We start from the raw sequence: 24,153 nt of genomic DNA on the forward strand, positions 1-24,153 counted from the left end.
GACTTCCTCACAGGGGAGACGTCAGGCCGTTCGCTATCAGGGCTCTGTCTCTAATTTCCAACAGCTGACATGGAGTCCCCCAGGGGACCAAGATGGGTCCCTCTATGCTTCCTCCTCCTCATCAACGACGCCCTCACCGACACCCCCCATCGCTGGAAGTATGTGGACGACTGGCACTGTGGGCGCCCCAGTTTCCAACAAGAACCCGGACTACTCGCCACTGCAAGCAATTCTGGAGCGACTGCAGACGTGGACAGAGGAGAGCAGGATGACTCACTCAACCACAGCAAAACTGTGGTGATGTATTCTTCTGTACCTCCTCTGTACCAGTGCTCCTCCCGGCTCACAGTGGGCCCTCACCCCTCCAGGTGGTCCAATGTGCCAAGCTTCGCTGAGTCACGGTGGACGACCAGCTGACCTGGAAGCAGCATGTCGCCAGCACCGTGAGATCAGCTACCTACAGGCTGTGACATGCTGCGCAGACTCAGGGTCGCTGGGGACGCCGACAGATGAGTTAAGGGGGGGTGTACCCTCACCTTCATCCTCCCCCAAACTCATGTGACGCCCTCCCCAGCGTGGTCCTCACACACACACAGCTCAACAGCTACAGCTAGAGAGTGTGCAGAAAGGGCGTGCAGGGTCATCCTTGGCCCTGCATACACCACCTATGAAGAAGCCCTGACCACCCTGAGTCTGTCCAGAATATCCACCAGGCACCGAGAGGCTCTGGGAGAAGCTTCTTGGGAAGGGACTACTGCATCATCCGCGTCTCAGAGACATGCTGCCGCCCGACGCGCCTCGCCCTGTCCGTGCCACCAGACACCACAACAAAATAACGCCCCCCGGAAGGCGCCGCGCACGGACCGGTACAGACTCAGTGCGATTCCCACCATGGTGCGAGCCATCAATCAATAGTATTTCCCTCCTAGATTAGTCTTACTGTTAGGATTAATGTTAAGTTTTTTCCCATCCCCTATGTACATTTTCAGTTTGTCAACTGCCTAAATAATAAACCGTTTATTATTATTATTATTATTTTTTACACCTGAAGGCGCCGCGCACGGACCGGTACAGACTCAGTGTGATTCCCACCATGGTGCGAGCCATCAATCAATAGTATTTCCCTCCTAGATTAGTCTTACCGTTAGGATTAATAAGTTAAGTTTTTCCCCATCCCCTATGTACATTTTCAGTTTGTCAACCGCCTAAATAATAAACCGTTTATTATTATTATTATTATTATTTTTTACACAGAGAGAGAGAGAGAGAGAGAGAGAGAGAGAGAGAGAGAGAGAGAGAGAGAGAGGAGGGTATGAGGGGCAAGGAATGAACGAGGGAATAGGGGAACTGTATCCCCCAACCTTTTAGTCTCCTTCCTGATGGAGGGGGTATAGGATGTAGAGAAGGATAGGGGGATATGGAAGATAAAAGAAGGACCATAAGGAGGGGAACTATGATGTAATGCTCTGCCAATGAGACTTCCTTAATTTGGATAGAGGGTGGGGCATGGGGTGGCTCATTTACGTGACTGGTGGGAACAGGGAGGGTGGGAGGAGCAATAGAACCTCAAGGATATAATACATGAGACTGCTCAAGACAAGTCAACACATGGATACAGGATTGCTCAACGAAGAAGTCACAACAGGATATGGGACTGTCCAACAACAACTAAAACAGAATCCGACCATGATGCCTATGTAGGTGTCATGGTATATCTTCCACTGGTGCTTCATGATGCCTACCTTGGAGTCATCATACTGAAGGGGTTAAGCTGGATACAAAAATTGCAAAATCTGTTCTTTTTTAATCCCTTCTTCTCTTGTAGATGCTTATAAAGATTTCATGCATTGCTTCTGGTGCTGGTAATTGTTTCTGTATTGAAGTGAAATGGTTAAAATGCACAAAAAAAAAAAAAAAAATTCATTAGATTTTTGATTCTTTGGACACTGACAATGGATTTAAAAATGCATAAAAAAAAAAATCAGTCAGCAATGAAAAACTCAGTGTTTCCTTCACCACTACCACCCACAACCACCACCAAGACTGGGACTGGGAGGTGGGAGGATCGAGGGGTGTAGATGTGACACAGCCTTACTCCATGGAGGTGAAGGCACAAGTATGTGTGTAAACCACCAGATATCTCGGATCGTCTCCCACACTGACCCACTCCAACGTGACCCTGACTGATGATGCCATGTCTGCCCAGGTCTGCATGTGTGTGTGTGTGTGTGTGTGTGTGTGTGTGTGTGTGTGTGTGTGTATTTACCTAGTGCTTTACCTAGTTGTGGTTTGCACGGGAGGAGAGTAATCTCATAGTATCCTGTCTCTATATCTATCCAGTTTAGTCTTAAAAGCATGGACAGTTACGTCATTGACAACGTCCTGCCTTCACTGATGGGAGACTGATCATTCCATTTTGTTCACACTTCTGTGAGGAAAAACTATGCTTGTTGATGTCTCTTCTACAGTTAACTTTCTTCAACTTCTCTTACTGTGTCTCCTTGTAATCTGTGTGTCTAAATTTACTATACATTGTTTGTCCACATTTTCCATACCATTTATCATTCTATAGATGTTTATTAAATCCTCTCTCTCTCTCTCATATTTTCAAGGGAAAGAATTTCCAAACATTCTTAATCTCTCTTCATAGGTCGACTTAACTCTGGAACCATCTTAGTGACTGCTCTTTGTACTCTTTCCAATTTTATAATATTCCTCTTTGTATGAGGAGACCACACCACTGCTGCATATTCCAATCTTGGTCTTATCATGGAAATCAACAACTTTTTTATCACTTCTTTATCCAAATATGAGAATGCCACTCTTACTCTTTTTAACAAATTCATCGTCTCTCCAGTAATTCTATCAATATATCTGCCCGGAGTCAAATTTTCAGTAACTGTTACTCCTAAATCCATTTCTTTTAATTTCTTTAAGTTCACACCATCCATCCCATAATGATGTTGTATTCTTTTTTTACTCTTACCAAACTCCATTACTTTACATTTACTTTAAGTGAATTCCATTTCCCAAGATTTACTCCATCTATTTATCTTATTTAAATTGTCTTGCAGTACCATACAGTCATTTGCATTTTCTACCATTCTCATCAGCTTAGCATCATCTGCAAATAAGTCCATATAGCTGTCTATCTCTTCATTTATGTCATTCACATATATCACAAACATTATTGGTCCCAACATTGATCCCTGTGGGACACCACTAGTTACTTTCAGCTAGGATGAATTCTGGTCTTGTATTACAGTTCTCATCTCTCTATCATCCAGATAATCCTTCATCCACTCCAGCAGTCATCCTCCAATTTTTCCATATTTTTTTTAATTTTTTTAATCTTCCATAGCAATCTTTGGTGTGGTACTTTGTCAAAAGCCCTCTTCAAGTCTAAGTAGACACCATCACTAGTCTGTCTCTCTTGCACAATATCAACTGCCTTTGACTAAAAGGACAATAAGTTCATAAAGCATGATCTTCCCCGCCTAAATCCAAATTGACAATTTACCAAAACTTTATCTCTTTCCAAGTGTTCCATCAATCTTTCCTTTATTGTTCTTTCGCATTCTTTTACTACACCACTAGTAAATGACACTGGTCTATAATTTGGTGGGTTTTCTTTATTTCCCCCTTTGAATATTGGTGTAATATTTGCTCTCTTCCAATCTTTTGGTACCCTTCCCTGCAACAATGATGTCACCACCATACTGTGAATTTTATCAGCCAGTTGATCTCTACATTCTTTCAATATCCAGTTTGATACTCCATCTGGACCAGATGCTTTATTTATTTCAAGGTCCTCAATCATCATAAGTATTTCATATAACTGACTGGTACTGTACTTAGCGTATTCCTCACCAAATTATCCCTTCCAGCATCAAACTCCCCTTCCACAGTAAATACTGATCTGTAACTTTTGCCCATAATCTCCGCCATGTCCTGTGCATCCTCATAGATTTTTCCTTCATCTTTCAGTTTTGATACACCTCTCTTCTTGATCCTCCCATTAATATGTCTAAAGAACAGCTTGGGTTCATTTATTCACTTTTCTATTATATCTCTTTGATTGTATTTTCTCTCCATTCTTATTATTTCAACATACTTGTTTCTAGCATCAATATATTCCTTCCATCTGCTCTCAGTTTTCCTTTTTTTCCATCTATTCCAACCATTTAACTTACAATTTCTAGCCTTTTTGCATTTTGTATTGAACTATTCCTTACCTTTTCTACATCTTTCTCCTCTAGGTACAAATTTCTCTACAGCAGTATTATATATCCTTATAAATTCATCCTATTTTTCCTGAACAACTTCTGCATGTTCAAAGTCTTTCCAGTCCACGATAACAAAGTACTTTCTTAATTTTTTTTCAGTGTGTGTGTGTGTGTGTGTGTGTGTGTGTGTGTGTGTGTGTGTGTGTGTGTGTGTGTGTGTGTGTGTGTGTGTGTGTGTGTGTGTGTGTGTGTGTGTTTGTGTGTGTTGTAATTCCTTCTCTACGTCCATAAACCTTTTAGGTCTTGTTTTCTTTCTTCTGTCCATGAAAATAACATCAGCTGATCCAGCATTGCAACCTAACCCAACTGATGCCCTGACCTATTGCAGCATAACCTAACCTAACCCATGCCCCAACCTAATCTCCTGTCCATGCCGCAGGTGAGCCAGGACGGAGGGTTCAGCTGCGACCACGGCTGGAGCATGCTGGTGTACTACAGGAGTGCCTAACGGCCCCACCTGTTGCGGGAGACCGGTGAACGCTCTGCCACTGGGATCATGAAGGATGACCTGCTCATGCTGAACCTCTTCCCAGAGGTGCCCACCAACACCTACTCCAGCAGGAATGAGATTATCTTTGTCATCGACCGCTCAGGTGAGGTGGAGGCAGGTGGGGCAGCTGGACAAGGTCAGTATGACCCAAGAACTGATATGATGGGATGCTGGAAGGCTTGTCAGTGCAGGACTAAGCAGATATGATGCCTTTCATAGCTTTTTAAACAGGCTGTGAGGGAGTTACTGGGGTTTTGAAGGATGTTTCCATGTTTCCAGTAATAGTTCAACAATAACTCCTTACTGTGACTCCTAAGCAGGATGTGAGGGAAGTTACTGGGATTTTCAAGGGTCCAACTCAGCAAGGTTGTACTAAGCTAACGTAAATTAACCCCAAAATTAGTTCGACTCAGTGAGTTTGTACTGTAGTTGTGCAGTGCTAACCTAACCTAAACTGACCTCACCAACAGGAAGCATGCATGGGGAAAAGATAGAGAGTGCCCGGGCAACACTTCTTCTGTTCCTGAAGAGTCTGCCTCTGGGTTGCCTCTTCAACATTGTCAGCTTCGGCTCATCCTTCTCAGTGCTCTTCAAGAAGTGAGTGGTCCAGACTGGGTTAGGATAAGTGAGAGGTCATTCTTCCTCTTCCTCCTATATTTATCTTGTCTCATCTTTCTCATCTTCTATCTTTTAATTTACTTCCATTCCTCCTCCTCCTCCACCTCCTCCTCATAGCTGCAAGCGCCGGTTTGTAAAAGTCTCATTCGTGACCAAGACTCTAGGCAAGCGATTGGTCTTTGTGGCATTTTCAAGACCCAGTGTTGGAGGCATCTAACACAGCAGTATCTGATTTCCATGCATAAACTTTTCATTTGCTCAATTTATGGTCACATCTTTTCTGAAACTTCAAAAGCGCTCTGATTAATGAGTCATGCCTTCTCTTCTCAGTCAATGCGAAGCCTGTCGTGGCAGGTTTGCCCCTCAGTATTTCCGGAATTCTTCTGCCTGCAGGTTGTGTCACCTCCAGAGTAAGATAGAGAGACTCAACGAGAATTACGAGGAGAAGTGCAAGCAGTATGAGGACGTCGTGCAACAGCTTGAAGCACTAAAAGAGTTCGTTGTCTCTAATACAGGTTGCACCTCCACAGATGTTGTTCCTGCCATCCCTGACAGACCTGCCTCCTCCACTCCAGGGGCTCCTGCCCGCCCACATGCTGTGCTTGCAGAGTCACCATTCACTTTAGTCAGTAATCGTGCCACCACCACTAATGTTAAGAAATCTTTGCCCATCTCAACACACAACAGGTACCAGATCCTAGCTGAAGAAAAGGAAGATGCACAAGAGACGAGACTGGTCGGAGACTCAATAGTCAGAGGTCAGCTCTCTGAGTTCTGTGGCAGGGCTCGTAGGACACGTAAGCGTCTATGCATGCCTGGTGGACGCTTAGACGACATCACGGCAGCATGCGACGAGGCAGCCTGCGGATCTAATAATAATACCCTCTTTATTACTCACGCAGGTACAAATGATGTCGAAAACACTAGGTCTGAAGAGCTCATGGAAAAGTTCAAGAGGATGATACAGCGCTAAATCCAATAACATTATTGTTTCAGGTATCCTCCCCCGGACCAGGGCACCGGCTGCCTTCTACAACAGAGCCTTCAGCACTAACAGCCGTCTTTGTTCTCTCTGCGCAGAGGAAGATGTAGACTTTGTTAATCTTTGGGACAACTTTTACAATAAACCTTCTCTGTTTCAGCCGGATGGTTTACACCTGAATGGAATTGGAGCAGCACGACTTGGCAGACTCCTTAGTAATAAAGTTTCTATTTTCAGACCAAAAAAAGACCAGCAAGATCGTGTAGCTCCAGACTCTTAGTAGACTCCTCGCACAACCCAACCTCCATGTGCAACACTATAAAAGCTTGCCTAATCAACGCTCGCAGCCTTAGAAATAAATTTTCAGATTTAGAAACCCTGGCAGCTGTAGAAAACTATCACATTATTGGTATTACTGAATCTTGGCTGAACTCTGCAAACAGAGACTTTCTTGTGGAATACAACTTGCCAGGCTATGAAATGTTCAGCAGTGAAAGAAAAGACAGGATAGGAGGCGGTGTATTGCTGTATGTGAAAGCCAGTCTTCAGCCAACCATACTAAAAACTGAAAAGATTAACAATATAGATTCAGTCTTCTTGCATTTAAGAGTACGTTCTAAGAAAACTGCTATAGGTCTTATTTATAGGCCTCCGGTTCACAATGTTTCCTCTGATAAGAATTTACAAGATCAAATTACTGAAATAAGTAACACTTTTGATAGTCATCTGTGGAGACTTCAATCTACCTGTTAACTCATGGGGAAATCCACTTAACTCTCACTCTGGTCACGACTTGTATAATAATTTATTAGAATGTTCCCTAAAGCAACACGTTCAAGAACCCACACGAGGTGACAACATATTAGATCTTGTTCTTTCAACAAACGATGACTTAATATCTAACGTTAATATTGGTCCTGAATTTAGTACGGGTGACCACAAGATTGTCTCTTTTAACATCAGCCTTCAAGCATATAAGGACATTGTTAGCAACGAAAAAGTTTTCATTTATAAAAAAGGAGACTACGAGAGACTCAGGTCAATTCTTTCTGTCGCAGATTGGAACGCTGAACTTGGCGAAAGTAACATTGAAGAATCATGGGCGAAATTTAAGTAGCTACTTTTTATAAAATGGTGTGAAGACATGTATCCCTATGCGTAAAAAACGTCCATGCAAGAGAAACAAACCTAAATGGTGGACAAACAACACTGAGTCACAACTACTGCAGAAAAATCGTGCCTACAGTAAATATTTGTTCTCTCAGAATGAGGCCGATAAACTAGAATACGACAGACTCCGACGCGAATCAAAAAAGCTCATTAGACAGAGTAAGAAAAATCTAGAAATGTATATTGCAAGCATTGCTAAATCCAGTCCCAAAGAATTTTACGGTTACGTTCGAAATAAAAAAGTCATTACATCTCACATTAATCACATTACACTAGATAACGGTAATTTTGTCACCGAAGAAACTCAGATCGCGGACACACTGAATGATTATTTTGCTTCAATTTTTACAGAGGAAAATATTCATACAATCCCCGAACCACTCCTTATGCTCCACAACATAACCCCCTTAAGTGTCTGCGTTTTTCATGAAAAAGAAATAATCAATTGATAAAATGAAAACTGACAAAGCCCCCGGCCCAGATGGTATTGCACCACGTGTCCTGAAAGAAACTAGATTTCAAATTTGTAAGCCCCTTTCATTGCTTTTCACCAAATCATTTAAATGCGGTAAGGTTCCCAAGGATTGGAAGTTAGCTTACGTTACCCTCATAGAAAAGAAAGGCGATAATTCACTTCCAAGTCCAGTTCTGGTCACCCCATTACAAGAAAGATATAGACAAGCTGGAGAGAGTCCAAAGAAGAGTTACCAAGTTGATCCCACGACTGCGGAACAAGCCTTATGAGGAGCGCTTGAGGGAACTCAACTTGTTCAGCTTAGAGAAACGGCGAATGCGAGGAGACTTAACTGAGCTGTTTAAAATGTGTCGGGGCTTTGATAACGTAAATGTGAACAACTATATCATCATTGACAGTTCCAACACCACTAGAAATAATGGTTACAAGATTATAGGTAAGCGTTTCAGATCAGACGAGGCTAAGTATTATTTCTTAAATAGAATTATAAGTGTTTGGAACTCTCTTCCAGCATATATTGTCGATAGTAATACAATAGAAACTTTTAAACAAAGGTTGGACAATCACCTCGCAGCAATCCCTCATATAATATACTTTGCGTACTTTTTTTTTTTTTTTTAGTTACTGTAGTGAATAGTATAATTTCTCTTTCATCCTTTCCTATCACATCTTAGCCTTTCCTTCTCCCTATGCTCTCTTGTTTTCCTTCCTTTGAACCCTAGTGTCCTCCAGCCTCTAACTCTTAGAATCTGTAGTGGTAGTGGTAGAATAGACACACAGACAGCCTCGTTAGGCCCAGTAGGGCTGTTGCTGTCTGTTCATTCCTTTGTATTCCTTTGTATTCCTCCTCCTCTTGTGCCAATAAAAAAATAAAAAAAAAAGCCCACTAAAATGCCAGTCCCATAAAAGGGTCCAAAGCGGTAGTCAAAAATTGAAGGATAAGTGTCTTGAAACCTCCCTCTTGAAGGAATTCACGTCATAGGAAGGTGGGAATACAGAAGCAGGCAGGGAGTTCCAGAGTTTACCAGAGAAAGTGATGAATGATTGAGAATACTGGTTAACTCTTGCGTTAGAGAGGTGGACAGAATAGGGATGAGAGAAAGAAGAGTCTTGTGCAACGAGGCCATGGGAAGAGGGGAGGCATGCAGTTAGCAAGATCAGAAGAGCAATTAGCATGAAATTAGCGGTAGAAGACAGCTAGAGATGTAACACTGTGGCGATGAGAGAGGCTGAAGACAGTCAGTTAGAGGAGAGGAGTTGATGAGATGAAAAGCTTTTGATTCCACCCTGTCTAGAAGAGCAGTATGAGTAGAACCTCCCTCAGACATGTGAAACATACCCTATACATGGATGGATAAGGATGGTACAGAGTTAGCAGATAAGGGGGGGGGGGTGAGAAAAACTGGCGGAGACATCTCAGAACACCTAAATTCTTAGAAGCTGTTTTAGATAAAGATGAGATGTCAAGTTTCCGGTTCAGATTATAAGTAAAGGACAGACCGAGAATATTCAGTGTAGAAGAGGTGGACAGTTGAGTGTCACTGAAAAAGAGGGGATAGTTGTCTGGAAGGTTGTGTCGAGTTGATAGATGAAGGCATGAGTTTTTGAGACATTGAACAATACTAAGTTTGCTCTCCCCCAATCAGAAATTTTAGAGAGATCCAAAGTCATGCGCTCTGTGGCTTCCCTGCGTGAAAGGTTTACTTCCTGTAGGGAAGTAAAGTCCTCTAGGGTTGGACGTCTATGAAAAGACGTGGAATAAGTGCAGGGTGGTATCATCAGCGTAGGAGTGTTTGGTTTAGATCATTGATGATTAATAGGAAGAGAGTGGGTGACAGGACAGAACCCTGAGGAGCTGCACTGTTAATAAAATTAAAACAGTGACTGTCTACTACAGCAGCAATAGAACAGTCAGAAAGGAAACTCGAGATGAAGCAACAGAGAGAAGGATAGAAGCCATAGGAGGGTAGTTTGGAAATCAAAGCTTTGTGCCAGACTCTATCAAAAGCTTTAGATATGCTTAATTCAACAGCAAAAGTTTCACCAAATTCTCTAAAAGAGGATGACCAAGACTCAGTAAGGAAAGCCAGAAGATCACCAGCAGAGCGGCCTTGACGGAATCCATACTGACAATCAGATAGAAGTTGTGAAGTGATAGATGTTTAAGAATCTTCTTGTTGAGGATAGATTCAAAAACTTAAATAGGCAGGAAATTACAGCAATAGGACGGTAGTTTGCGGAATTAGAACGGTCACCCTTTTTAGGAACAGGCTGAATGTAGGCAAACTTCCAGCAAGAAGGAAAGGTAGATGTTGACAGACAGAGTTAAAAGAGTTTGACTAGGCAAGGTGCAAGCACGGAGGCACAGTTTCAGAGAACAATAGGAGGGACCCCATCAGGTCCATAAGCCTTCCGAGGGCATGAAAAACATTATTGCGAAGAATTTCAATAGGTAGCATGAAGTAGTCAGATGGTGGAGGAGAGGGAGGAACAACCCCTGAATCGTCCAAGATAGAGTTTTTAGCAAAGGTTTGAACGAAGAGTTCAGCTTTAGACATAGATGTGATAGCACTAATGCCATCTGGTTGAAATAAAGGAAAGAAAGAAGAAGCAAAGTTATTGGAGATATTTTTAGCTAGATACCAGACATCACAAGGGGAGTTAGATCTTGAAAGTTTTTCACACTTTCTATCAATAAAGGAGTTTTTTCGCTAGTTGAAGAACAGACTTGCCATGGTTCTGAGCAGAAAAAAATAAAGTGCATGAGATTCTGGTGATGGAAGGCTTAAGTATCTTTAGTGGGCCACCTCTCTATCCTGTATAGCACAAGAAGAAGCAGTGTTAAACCAAGCTTTGGAAGGTTTTGATCGAGAAAAAGAGTGAGGAATGTACGCCTCCATGCCAGACACTATCACCTCTGTTATGCGCTCAGCACACAAAGACGGATCTCTGACACGGAAGCAGTAGCCATTCCAAGGAAAATCAGCAAAATACCTCCTCAGGTTCTCCCAACTAGCAGAGACAAAATGCTAGAGGCACCTTCACTTAGGGGGATCCTGAGTAGGGACTGGAGCAATAAGACAAGATACAGATATGAGGTTGTGATCTGAGGAGCTCAACGGAAAAAGTCAAGAATGATGGGCATATCTCTAAGACAGTCAGGAAGACGAGTAGGGTGTCGCACCAATTGCTCTAGGTCATGGAGGATAGCAAAGTTGAAGGCTAGTTTACCAGTATGGTCAATGAAGGGAGAGGAAAGCCAAAGCTGGTGGTGAACACTAAAGTCTCCAAGTATGGAGATCTCTGAAAAAGGGAAGAGAGTCAGAATGTGCTCCACTTTGGAAGTTAAGTAGTCAAAGAATTTCTTATAGCCAGAGGAGTTAGGTGAGAGGTATACAGCACAGATAAATTTAGTTTGAGAGTGACTGTAGTCGTAGCCAGATGGTGGAAATCTCTGAAGTTTCAGGAGCGTGGGCACGCGAGTAGGATAGAGAAATTAGGAGAGAGCAGAAAAAGGGTTACTGTCAGTTGCCTTAGACACCTTTGTTTCAGTGAGGAAAAGAAGATGAGGTTTAGAAGAGGAGAGGTGGTGTTCTACAGATTGAAAATTAGATCTTAGACCGTGAATATTGCAGAAGTTAATGAAGAAAAAGTTGACGGGGGTGTCAAGACACCTCATAAGAGCAGTCCGACTTGGGGACATTTGAGGTCCCCTCCCCAAATGGGAACTCCGAGGCTGGTGTAGGAGTCGCCATGATAATTTTTAATTTTCGAGTGAAGGGTGTGTGTGTTATTAGGTGCTTGTAGTTTTGTGCGGAGGAAGAGAGTTGTCTTTAAAGGGCAGGCTCTGACTGCCCCCTTGTGTTGTGAGACACAAAGAGAAATGTTTAATGAGGTCACAGCTGGGTTTAATGATAAGTTCACAGCACCCCCTGAATAGTGTTTTAGACCTCACTGGGAGTAATTATTATTTCAGCGGGTGCCTACTGTTTTCTGTGTGTGTGTGTGTGTGTGTGCTTACCGTAATCCTTGTGGTGTGACTGTTGCAGGGGGAGTCGTGTGTACTCAGAGGCAACGCTGCGTGAGGCATGCCAGCTGCAGGCCGCGATGAAAGCCGACATGGGGGGCACAGAAATCCTGGCGCCACTCAAGGACATCTATGACAAGCCACCCATACCTGGCTACTCATGACAGGTGGGAAGAGCCAACGGATTTGTTTGTTTTGTTTATTTATGGGGCTTCTCTCTCTTTCTCTCTCTCTCTCTCTCTCTCTCTCTCTCTCTCTCTCTCTCTCTCTCTCTCTCTCTCTCTCTCTCTCTCTCTCTCTCTCTCTCTCTCTCTCTCTCTCTCTCTCTCTCTCTGTGTCAGGTTAGGTGAAGTGAGGTGAGGTGAAGAGTCAGTTTAGGTGAGGTAATAAGAAGAGTTGGATGATACTGAAGTAATATTAACGTCTTCATCTGAGGGTTAGGTTAGGTTTAGGTTCACTCAGTTCATTAATCTCCTTGGTGATCCCTTCATTGTGTAGACGATGAGTTGCAAAGGCACTGTACTTTGCCCAGAAATAAACAGTATCTGGAAATGAGTAGGATGTTTGGTGGTGTGTGTGGCAGGGAGACTGTTCAACATAAGTTCAACATGAGTTCTCCCTTCTATCAGTTTAATGAAAGCTGTGAGGGTTTCCAAGAGTGTGTTCACCACTAGTACTGACTGAACAGAGGTGATGGGAAGGGTGAGGTGGTGTGTGGCAGGGTGGGCTGTTGACAGTTTCACAAGGATTCTACAGTTTAGCGAAAGTTATTGGTATTTTCAAGAACTTGTTCAATTTTTTAATTGATTGAACAAAGAGTTTATACCTTCCACTTACAGTCTTTTATGGAAAATATTGCAGTTTCCAAGTGTTATTTCATGAATATAGTCATTGCCAAACACTGCCATCCCAGCAGTAAAAAGATCATCCTCAAGATTCTGATTAAAATAATCTGTTGCCTGTGAAAAACAGTCATGATGTGAGAACATAGAACACTTCTTACACAATACACAAGGACTGGTGCAGGAAGCCATCTGGCCTACATGTGGCAGTCCCTGTTTGAAGCACACCTGCCTGTTTCCACCTGTCATCCCCATCCATTCATGTGTCTAATCTCCTTTCAAAGCTCCCTAATGACTCAGCACTAACAACCTGATTCTTGAGTCCCTTCCATTCATCCACCATTCTGTTTGAGAACCAATTTCTTCCAGTCCTTTTTTAAGTATAACTTTTTTTTTTCAAGCTTGAATCCATTATCTCTTATCATCTCCATCCATACATTTATCTCATCTTTTAAAGCTCCCTAATGACTCAGCACTAGCAACCCGATTCCTGTGTCCATTCTGTCCACCCAGCACTGTTTGACAAGGTGCATTTAGAAGTGCTATTCATTAGGTGCGCTATCTCTGTGTGTACTTTATTTCCGTGCACCAGTCTTGCATCTTGTTGCTCTTGTGCTGCTCAAACCACAACACTTTTGTAACGTGTCTTTTTCTCTCCTCAGATTTAAGGTACATGTCGCATTCTTACTCACAGCAGCAGCGTGATTTGTCCGAGAGGGAAAAACAAAGAAAAGAAAATCTGAAAAATGTTAAAAATATATCTTTCAAGAGAAAGAAAAATTAAAAACGTGAAAATGTGAATAAAAGTAAAAAAATAAACAAGAAAAATAAGATATTGTAATACAATTATGTATGTGTGTGAAAACCGTAACGTAAAAAATAAAACAGAAAAAAGGAAATAAAAAAAAATAGTAAAATGATGTATATCAATGGGAAAAACGGAACTTGAAAAGGACAAAAAAAAAGGAAAAAAAAAATTCAAAACTATTGAAGCATGTGTGAAAAAAAAAGTTAATTTGATGAAGAGGATAAATTAGCTTTTTTTCCTGCATAAACTTGAGCCTTGCTTTTCATGCAGCAAGAAAAACAAAGTAAAACAATGGACGTGTTTGTAAAAAAAAAATACAAAGAAAAAGAAAAAAAAATGTAACAATTATGGATGGATTCATCCAAGAGAATGAAATTACACGAAGGAAAACGAAAATACGAAGAAATGTCAAAAAGATATGTGAAGAAAATCATTAAATAAAAAAACGCTAAAAAGAAAAAAAAAATAAGAAAAAGAAGAAGAAGAATATTTTATAATAAAATTATGTATATAAGTGTGAAAACCGTAGCTTGTTCAAGAGGATGAAATAAAGAAAAGAAAAAAAAGAGAATATATGTTCCTGAATATATGTATATAGTTTGTGTAAAAAAAGAAACTTGAAGAATAAAAAAAAATGAAATAAAAAAAAATAAAATAAAAAAAGTAATTTAAAGAGAATAAGGAAAAAAAAGATAAACAAAAATAAAAAGAAACAGGTGCTAAGATTATGGATGGATGCGTGAAAAACTTACTTGATGAAGAAGATAAATTGTCTTTTTTTTTTTTATCCTGCATGAGTCTGAGCCTTGCCTTTTATGCAGCACCAACATTATTGCGGTGGAAAAATGCGAAATAAAGGAAAAAAAAATTATAGTAAATATTTTATATATATATATATATATATATATATATATATATATATATATATATATATATATATATATATATATATATATATATATATATATATATATATATATATATATATATATATATATATATATATAAAGAGGATTAAAAATAAAAGAAAACGAAAGAAAGAAGAAAATAAGCAGTAAAATAACGGATTGATATGTGAAAAAATATAAAGAAAAAAGAAAAATCATGTACCCTAATTAGGGATGTTTGTGAGAAAAGGGTTACTTGTGTGAGACGATGAAATAAAACAAAGAAATAGGAAAACAAAGAAAAGGGGAAACATATGACTTACTGATGAGCAAAAAAACAAACTGAAACGTGAAAAAAAAAATAAAAATAAAAGAGCACAATCTTGCAATACAGTTACGTATGTATATAAGTGTGAAAGTCGTAAGTTGTCCAGAAGGATGACATGAAGAAAAGAAAAAAAATAATGTTGTAGAAAAATATGTATATAGTATGTGTGAGTTAATCATGATGAAAAAGAATAAAGGAAAAAAGAATAAAATAAAAGGAAAAAATAAAAACACGTAACTTGAAAAATAAAGAACAAAAGATATATTTGTAAACAAGACGTAACACGTTCAAGAGAATGTAAAAGAAAATACAAAAAAAAAAAAAAGGAAAATGCGCACTGTAATTATGGATGTTTGCGTGAAAAGCGAAACTTGTTGAAGAGGATGAAATATAACAAAGAAGAAAGAAAAAATGCAGTAAAATTACGTATATATGTCTGAGAAATGTAAATTGAAAAGGATAAAAAAATAACGAAAAAAAGAAAAAAAAGAGACATTAATGGATGTATGTGTGAAAAACTTAACATGATGAAGAGGATAAAAGTATTTTTAACAAAAGAAATTGGTGTCTTGTTTTTCATGCACTAACAACATTATTTCTTTGAAAAAAAAAAAAAAAACATGCAATGAAATTAAAAGGGAAAAAAAGAAAAGTGTAGTAAAAAAATGAATGCATATGTGAAAATAACAATTTCTCGAAGAGAACAACAAAAAGATTAAAAAGCATGAAAAAATAAATATATAGTAAAAAGAAAATATTTATATAAGAGAGAAAAAGACAATTTGTTCAAGAGAATGAAATGAAGAAAAAAAAAGAAAGAAAAAATCAACTTCAACAAAAATTATTTAGGAAGTATGTGCAAAAAAATAAATAAAAAATGAAATAAATAAATAAATAAATAAATAAAAACAAATAAAGAAAAAAAATAGAAAAATAATGAAAGTAAAAATTAAAAAATATATTGTAATGAAATTAAGTATATATATATATATATATATATATATATATATATATATATATATATATATATATATATATATATATATATATATATATATATATATATATATATATATATATATATATATATATATATATATATATATATATATATAATGATAATTATAATAATAATATTATTATTATTATACCCATTAATACTTCTACTACTACTACCACTACTACTACTACTACTACTACTACTACTACTACAAAATAACGGATTCATATGTGAAAAATATAAAGAAAAAAGAAAAATCATCTACCCTACCTCTAGCGAGGGTAGGGTGGTTGTAAACATAGTAGCAGTAGTGGTAGTAGCAGTAGTAGTGGTAGTAGAACTATTAATGGGTAGTAGAAGTATTAATGGGTATGATAATAATAATATTATTATTTGATAATATATTGCCCCTTGCAGCTCTCACCTCCCGTGGGAGGCACAGGGAGGTGTTGCTCTCTCACCTCCCGTGGGCAGCTCCGTCACCTATTGTGTGTTTGTTAGGCACGTTAGGCCCACGTGGTGACGAAGCTCCATCACCACGTGGTGTTGTGTGCTTGTTAGACACACGTGGCGATGGAGAGGATGCCCTTGAAGTTTCTTGTGAGTTCTGAGTGGGGTTTGAACCTCGGCGTCCCTCACTCAAAACTCCAAAGTCCATCACTCTACCCACTGGGCCACGAGGACCCATAATAGTGGGTGTAAGGTTGGGGTATTTCCCCGTATTGTTTTCACGTCACTAAATATCACTGTAGCTTAATGATACTTTTTGTGTAGATGCGTACTGTCGTGAAACATGTTCATGAGGAGTTACAACCAGATTTATGTAAAAGAAAAAAATAGAAAAATAAAAATATGTAAAATAGAAGATGGTCTTGCTAATTGCAACATAACTCTTCAACATTTTAATTCAGTCAGTGTTTGAAGTAGTTCGTCATGCAGGGGAGCATTTTTTCTAGGTCTGTCAATAACTACTTCTTTAACAAGTCGTCGTAAAATTAATATTTATTAGAATAATTATTAGAAAACTTTTTTATTCGTATGAAAATATTTTCTTAAATGTTTTTTTTTATTTTGATAGAAAAAAAAAAAAGGGTCAGTGTCGATCATAGAGCATTTATCTATAAACAACAACAAAAAGTATGAAAAGCTGTTGATGAATGTGAAGGACGTGTGAGCAAGAGTGCAAATGTCTGCATCTCCAGAAAACGGCGCCTGCCCCTCGCTCTGCTGGCTGCGTGCCTCGCACTTTTCTCTTGGCGGGTGTTTCATCGTGCCATCCAGTACATGCAGGCGTCTCAAAGTGTTTGCTGAGACAGGTGTGCCAGTGTCGCTGTAGACATTGCTCTCTGTGTGCCCAGGCCTGAGATGTGACGCTGCCTGTGCCGCGGCAAAGTCCACCCTTGCTTTCATGGCTCTCTTGTGTTGCGCAAGAGAACCAAATGTTGTGGTGCACGGACTCCTTGTCTTTTGGCTTTTGTTACCTGGACATCACAGTACATACATGTGTACTTAGTGAAGTATAAACATTCTCTCTCTCTCTCTCTCTCTCTCTCTCTCTCTCTCTCTCTCTCTCTCTCTCTCTCTCTCTCTCTCTCTCATACAAGTATGTGCATAATTATAAAAACCGTAACTTGCTCAGGAGGATGAAAGAAAGGAAAGAAAAACGTTGAAGAAAAATATGCATATATCATGTGTGAAAGAAAAAACTTGATCATGAAAAAAATAAAGAAAAGAAATAAATATAAGATAACACAAGTTAAAAAGAATGAAAAACGTAACTTAGAGTTAAAAAAAAAAGAAAAAAGAAAAATTCAAAGAAAAAGTAAAATACGTGCTGTAATAATATTATCGATGTTTGTGTGGAAAGCGTAACTTGATCAAGAGGATAAAACAAAAACAAAAAAAAACAAAAAATAGGAAAAAAGGAGAAGGTAGTAAAATTATGTATGGAAAACAAAACCTGAAAATTACAAAAAAGAAAAGAAAAAATAAAAACAATAAGATATGCAGTAAAATTAAGGATGCCTGTGTGAAAAAGAAAGACAGCGTGAAGAAAAAGATGAATTGTGTGTTTTCCTGCAAGAATCTGAGCCTTGCTTGTCACGCAGGAAGAACATTTTTTCTGTGAAATAAATGAAAAAAAAAAGAAAGACAGCGTGAAGAAGAGGATTAATTGTGTTTTCCTAGAAGAATGTGAGCCTTGCTTGTCACGCAGGAAGAACATTTTCTCTGTGAAATAAAAAAAAAAAAAAACACGAAAAAAAGAAAATAATGTATTAAAATTTTACATATATGTGTGAAAAACGTTCCCCAAAAAGAATTAAAACAGGAAAAGAAAAACCAACAAAATATAAACCAAAATAATGGATGCATTTGTGAAAAAATAAAGGAAATAAATACGCAATGTGGATGTTTGTGTGAACAGCGGGATTTGTCCGAGAGGGAAAACAAGGAAAAGAAAATGTGAAATATGTGAAAAATATATCTTTCAAGAGAATGAAAAAATAAAAACGTGAAAATGTGAATAAAAAAAATAATAAAGAAGAAAAACAAGATATTGTAATACAATTATGTATGTGTGTGAAAACCGTAACGTAAAAAAATAAAACAGAAAAAAAAGAAATAAAAAAAATAGTAAGGTTATGTATATCAATGGGAAAAAACGGAACTTGAAAAGGACAAAAAAGAAAAATGAAAAAAAATGTAGTAAAATTATTGAAGCATGTGTGAAAAAGTTAATTTGATGGAGAGGATAAATTAACTTTTTTTCCTACATAAACTTGAGCCTTGCTTTTCATGCGGCAAGAAAAACAAATGTAAAACAATGGACGTGTTTGTAAAAAAATGCAAAGAAAAAAAAATGTAACAATTATGGATGGATTCATCCAAGAGAATGAAATTACACGAAGGAAAACGAAAATACGAACAAATGTGAAAAAGATATGTGAAGAAAATCATTAAATAAAAAAAACGCTAAAAAGATAAAAAAAATAAAATAAAAAAGAAGAATATTTTATAATAAAATTATGTATATAAGTGTGAAAACCGTAGCTTGTTCAAGAGGATGAAATAAAGAAAAAAAAGAGAATATATGTTCCCGAATATATGTATATAGTGTGTGTAAAAAAAAGAAACTTGAAGAATAAAGAAAAAAAATGAAATAAAAAACATCTCTCCCGACTGTTAACTTGGTGTACTCTTCAGGAATAACATAGCCAGTGCGAGTCAGGGGAATTGGAGGAGCTTGTTGAGCGTCCTGTCGTCACTGCCGCACGTAGCGGCTCGTAGTAGATGTGGACGGCACATGAGCCAGTGAATGTTCATCCACTTTTGACAAAACGTTAGCCACCAAAGCACGAGAAGATTCTTGAGTAGAAGTAGCATCAGCTTTCAGCTCGACCATGGCCTCCCTCGCCTTCACAGCCGCAGCAGTCGTGGAATGATTGTGCTCGTTCACAGTTTTCACGATAGTGAAGGTTTCATCCCCTACTGTTGTGTGAACACGAGCCTTGCATGCAGTAGCCTCACATCGCCAGTATTGTTTGGTTCCATCGGCGTTTTTCTTCTGTGCAGCGTAGATGAAGTTAAGATCATCAACAAGCTTTTCCCTGCCACGCCTTGATGGGATTGTGTGCGGCATGCTGCTCTGACTGTGGTGGCCCACGTACTGAAAAGTGAAAATAGAAAACCGAACCAGTGAACGGTAGTCAAGCTAACAACCTGATGTATCAAATCATGATTCGAACAACACACTCACACAACATCACACACACACACACACACACACACACATTGATGGTCGGATCTTGTCGTAGTAATGGAGTTTCGTAACTAACGCGACAAAAATACAGCCAAGGGAACGAATCACCCTAGGGGACAAATAACCCTAGGGTTCCAATCCTCCAGGGATGAATACCCCGGGGATGAAGCAACCGGGACATTTCACCCGGGGACGAATCACCCTAGAACCAGTAGTAGTAGTAGTAGTAGTAGTAGTAGTGATGGTGGAGGTGATGGTAATATTGATAATAGTAGTAGTAGTAGTAGTAATAGTAGTAGTAGTGATGGTGGTGGTGGTAGTAATATTGATAATAATAGTAGTGTAATAGTAGTAGTAGTAGTAGTAATGGTGGTGATGATGGTGTTAGTAATATCGGTAGCAGCAGTAGTAGTAATAGTAATATCGGTAGTAGTAGTAGTAGTAGTAGTAATAGTAGTAGCAGTAGTAGCAGCAGCAACAGCATATGTTTGTTAATGGAATCGGCAGCGATAAGGTCATCTCCCCCATCCTAACAAAATAATACAACGGTAATCGGTAATAAATCATCAATGAAGTTTCACATTACAATAGCCTGTAACATGGAATCATAAATATTCCTCATATCACATCATTAAGTCGTTAATAATAACAAAAACTTAACTATTGTAATATACAATTATATATAACACAAAAATAAAACGAACATCCCCCGTAACATTTCATAAACCACAATACAAAAATAACAAGCCTGACTGCCCAGTTCTCTTGCAGTGCTTTTATTTATTGTTTTTTTGTTTTTTTCTGTAGTGTTATTAATCCCCAACCTATGTTCGTGCGGCCCTATGCACTGTTTTGTAAACAACCTTTCTTTAATAAACTGTTAAACTGCGACTGATGTACAGGCACAGTACAAGGTTTTCGGTACAGGTCAGAGTACGTTTCAGAAAAGATGGGATTGCTATTTTTGCTGTTCGAACTTTTTTAGGTTTCGAGACGTGAGCTCGAGGCGATGAAGGGTTGAGCCTGAGGGACTTCCCATTTTTCAGTGTGTGTGTCGTGGTGGCGAGGAGCGGTGGTGTAGCTTCCTTTGGCTGCTGCTCCTCCTGCTCCTCCTTTCTTTTCCCCCTTTAGTCTTTTTTAACGCTTGTCCTCGTGTCCCTCTTCCTCCTCGTTACCTTTCCATCGTTATCGTTATCATCATCCTCGCCCTCTCCGCTGGCTTTGTGTTCCTCACCTTACATCTGCAGATGGGGCTCACCCTCCTCTTCCTTTTTCTGCTGCTTCAACGCTTCTCGATTTTAGTTTTCTTTCTCTTCGTTCTCATCTTTTATCTTGTCCTCCACCACTCCTCTCCACACGAACAAGGACACACACACGCCACACTGTCACTGTCGATCCGATGTCATTGCAACGTCTTGTTTAGGTGAGTTTCAAGCCTTGTATTAAACAGTGGAAGTTTGCTTATCTCGTTGCAAGCGTGTGTGTGTGTGTGTGTGTGTGTGTGTGTGTGTGTTAGTTTTCATGATGTTTATAGATAAGTTTGATAAGTTTTTGTTTCATATTTCCAAGTTGGATGTAGTTCTTAAACAGTTTTTATGTAGTTTTCATGATTTTTATGGGTAAGTTTTATTTTCATATTTCAAAGATACACGTATATCTATTTTATTTTTTTAAATGTTGGTAATGGTACTCAGACTCTTTACGTCCCTCCATCATCACCAGTTTGCTTGTTTTCTCCCTCGCTTCTCCACTCGTTGGCATTTTCTCCTCCCTCACTGTTTACTTGTTCTCTTCCTCCATCCTTCGCTCGTTCCTCGTTTTGCACCCTCCCACTCCTTTATGTACTTCTCTATCTTCCCTCTTGCCTCTTCTCAAGTTAATTTGTTCCTGCATCAGTAGTGAGATTTTAAAATATTTGGTAGTATTCCCAGTATCACGTGAACATTGATAATTTTTCCAATAGGTTTACAATTATTACCCTTCATCTTCTTTCCATCCTGCCCCCTGCCACCTTCCCTGCCTCCACCCGTGCCTCCTTCCTCAGACTCTACCCCCTGCTGGCCTCTGTTACTTCTTGCTGCTTTCCTCTCTCCTTCCTCCTCCTCCACTGTTCTTTCTTTGCCTGTCAGTTGGTTTCTTGCAGCATTCCACCGTTTTCCTTCTCCCTCCCTCCGCTCTAAACGTCAAGATGATAAATTTCGTTCTCTTGTTCGTTTGCTGTCTCCTGTCTACCACTTCTCTCTCCCCTTTCCTCCCTCCCTCTTCAGAGATTTATTTCCTTCACTGGTGGATGGAGAGTTGTGCATCGTGGAAGGAGGAGAGGCTGGGGAGGGGGAGTAAGGGAATGTTAGATGGCTAAGTTAGATGTACTTGGCTTCATTATCGCTTCTTTTCATGGTAATTTGGTGGTATTAGCTGGTGGTACTACTACTACTACAACTAATTATTATTATTATTATTATTACAGGATACAAGCTCTTCAAGGGTCATTCAGTCCCTCGTTTCCCCCTGATTCATGTGTTTCCTCCTTTACTCGTTAACTAGTTACTTTTTCTCCACGCCTCCATCCCCATCCTCTTCTTCTCCTTCCCTACTTTCTCTCCTCGTCCCCCTCCTCGTTTCCCTTCCTCCCTCCCTCCCTCCCTCCCTCCCTCCTAGAATTGCCTCCCAACTATTTCGTAATTAATCGTAAATCGTCCTTCTGGTGATTCATGGTTTAAAAATATTATAATTTACGTGATGCGTGTTAATGTTAAAAGTTCCTTGAATACTGGCAATGTACGCGACGTGCGTCTCGCTGATATGTTTTTCATCATCCTCTTCGCGCTTCCGACTTCTGCCCTGAATATTTCTCTTTCCCTTTTCCTCTTTTCTTTAACTAACCCTCTGTTATGATCCCCACCTTTGCGTCTTTTTTTTTTTTTCATCCGCCACCACCTTCTCTGTCTGTCTGTCTGTCTGTCTGTGCCTCGCCCCTTTCTGTTTATCTTTGTCTATCTCTTGTCTGTCTTTCTTTCTCTGTCAGCGTCTGCCTCTCGTCGATTCCCTTTCAGTTTTCTGTTATCGCTTACTCGTACGTGTGATAAATTACACAGATCTTTATAATTTCTTGTTTCACTTCCAAAAGCTGCTAGTATATTTACTCCATTGCTGTCTCGGTGCAAGTTTTCAAGTCCTTGAAATAATTAGGCAGTCAGTTATTTGTTATTGACGAGGATTACGGAACAACAACAATAACGAATGAACGCTTTTAGATGGTTGTGATACGTATACCACCTGTTTACCAAATATAATAATAGGAGCTTCAACTCTTGCGATCCGTATTCAAACATTTGCTATAGTTCTTGTTAACACAGAAAATTAAGCCATTATAAGTGTTAGAGATTACACAAATTTCTTTGGTTTGCAACAGGAAACCGGAACAAGGAGACATGAAAGTTGGCGGTGCGTGTGGCTGTGGTGAGCGGCGGCGGCGGCGGCGGCGGCGGCGGCGACGGCGGCGGTGGCGGCGACGACGACGACGACGACGACGACGACGACGACGTGTGGCGTGGCGAGCGGGTTTCTGCAGTATCCCTCTCCTTCCCGTTTTCTGTTATTCCCCGTTCTCTTCCTCCGCCTAGTGTACTGCTACTCGCTCTTGTACGGTGACTTTTTTTTTTTCCTTCGTTACAATATTTTGTCTGTTTTCTCTTTTCTTTTCTTCTCGTGCTTTTTATTCACATTATTATTTCTTACTCTATTTTGTTTATTTTGTGTGTTTGTACGTGTGTATTTTCCTCTTCCACATTTTATTTGGATTTTCTTAATTTTTCTCGTATTTTTCTATTCTCCTATTCTTCCTTGTATCACACACACACACACACACACCGCGTAGTGTAGTGGTTGTTAGCACGCTCGGCTCACAACCAAGAAGGCCTGGGTTCGAATCCCGGGAGCGACTAGGCAAATGGGTGAGCCTCTTAATGTGTAGCCCCTGTTCACCTAGTAGCAAGTAGGTAAGGGATGTAACCCGAGGGGTTGTGACCTCGCTGTTTCGGTGTGTGGTCACACACACACACACACACACTTCATCGTCTCTTACTACCGATGCCGTTGCTATGACAAGTATTTTATATTAAATGAATTTATTATTTATTAATTTATTCGCTTATTATTATTATTATTATTATTATTATTATTATTATTATTATTATTAAATAATTTGCATATTTATTTATCTACATATATTATTTATCTACATATATTATTTTTATTTTATTATTATTATTATTATTTATTTTATTTATTTATTTTTATTTTTGTGTGTGTGTCGGGGATGAGTTTTATAGCTCTCATCGCAAGTTGTATTAAAATTCAATAGCCACATTTGCTCGCTCGTGTATATATTGTTTAGTGTTATCAGCGGTCCTTAAGAAACAGGATTTTAAGAGATTATAAACTTTACGTGATATTAAGTTTTGTTTGGTTAACACTTGAT

The 24,153-nt window shown here is 39.2% G+C and overlaps 1 protein-coding gene across 3 annotated transcripts; it reads left to right on the forward strand.

The window, feature by feature from the left end:
- The first annotated feature begins 2,140 nt into the window (after window positions 1-2,140).
- On the forward strand, window positions 2,141-13,792 carry LOC135097574 (von Willebrand factor A domain-containing protein 5A-like). Of its 3 annotated transcripts, XM_063999495.1 has the most exons (5): window positions 2,141-2,206; window positions 4,666-4,879; window positions 5,247-5,373; window positions 12,071-12,215; window positions 13,553-13,792. In XM_063999495.1, exons 2-4 carry the CDS (start codon window positions 4,783-4,785, stop codon window positions 12,210-12,212), a joined length of 366 nt encoding a protein of 121 aa, XP_063855565.1. In that variant the 5' UTR covers window positions 2,141-2,206; window positions 4,666-4,782; the 3' UTR covers window positions 12,213-12,215; window positions 13,553-13,792. The 3 variants fall into 3 exon arrangements, with proteins under 3 accessions (XP_063855565.1, XP_063855567.1, XP_063855566.1); XM_063999496.1 differs by lacking the exon at window positions 2,141-2,206 and having other exon boundaries at window positions 4,457-4,879; XM_063999497.1 differs by lacking the exons at window positions 12,071-12,215; window positions 13,553-13,792 and having other exon boundaries at window positions 5,247-5,453.
- The last annotated feature ends 10,361 nt before the right edge of the window (window positions 13,793-24,153 follow it).

Source organism: Scylla paramamosain, unplaced genomic scaffold, assembly GCF_035594125.1.
Source record: "Scylla paramamosain isolate STU-SP2022 unplaced genomic scaffold, ASM3559412v1 Contig25, whole genome shotgun sequence".
Lineage (NCBI taxonomy): Eukaryota > Metazoa > Arthropoda > Malacostraca > Decapoda > Portunidae > Scylla > Scylla paramamosain.

Excerpts from the sequence above, each read along its gene's own strand:
- LOC135097574 (XM_063999495.1), top strand. The coding sequence starts at position 4,783 with ATGAAGGATGACCTGCTCATGCTGAACCTCTTCCCAGAGGTGCCCACC. Across the intron at positions 4,880-5,246 it reads CTTTGTCATCGACCGCTCAG|GAAGCATGCATGGGGAAAAG; the intron begins GTGAGGTGGAGG and ends CCTCACCAACAG. Across the intron at positions 5,374-12,070 it reads TTCTCAGTGCTCTTCAAGAA|GGGGAGTCGTGTGTACTCAG; the intron begins GTGAGTGGTCCA and ends TGACTGTTGCAG.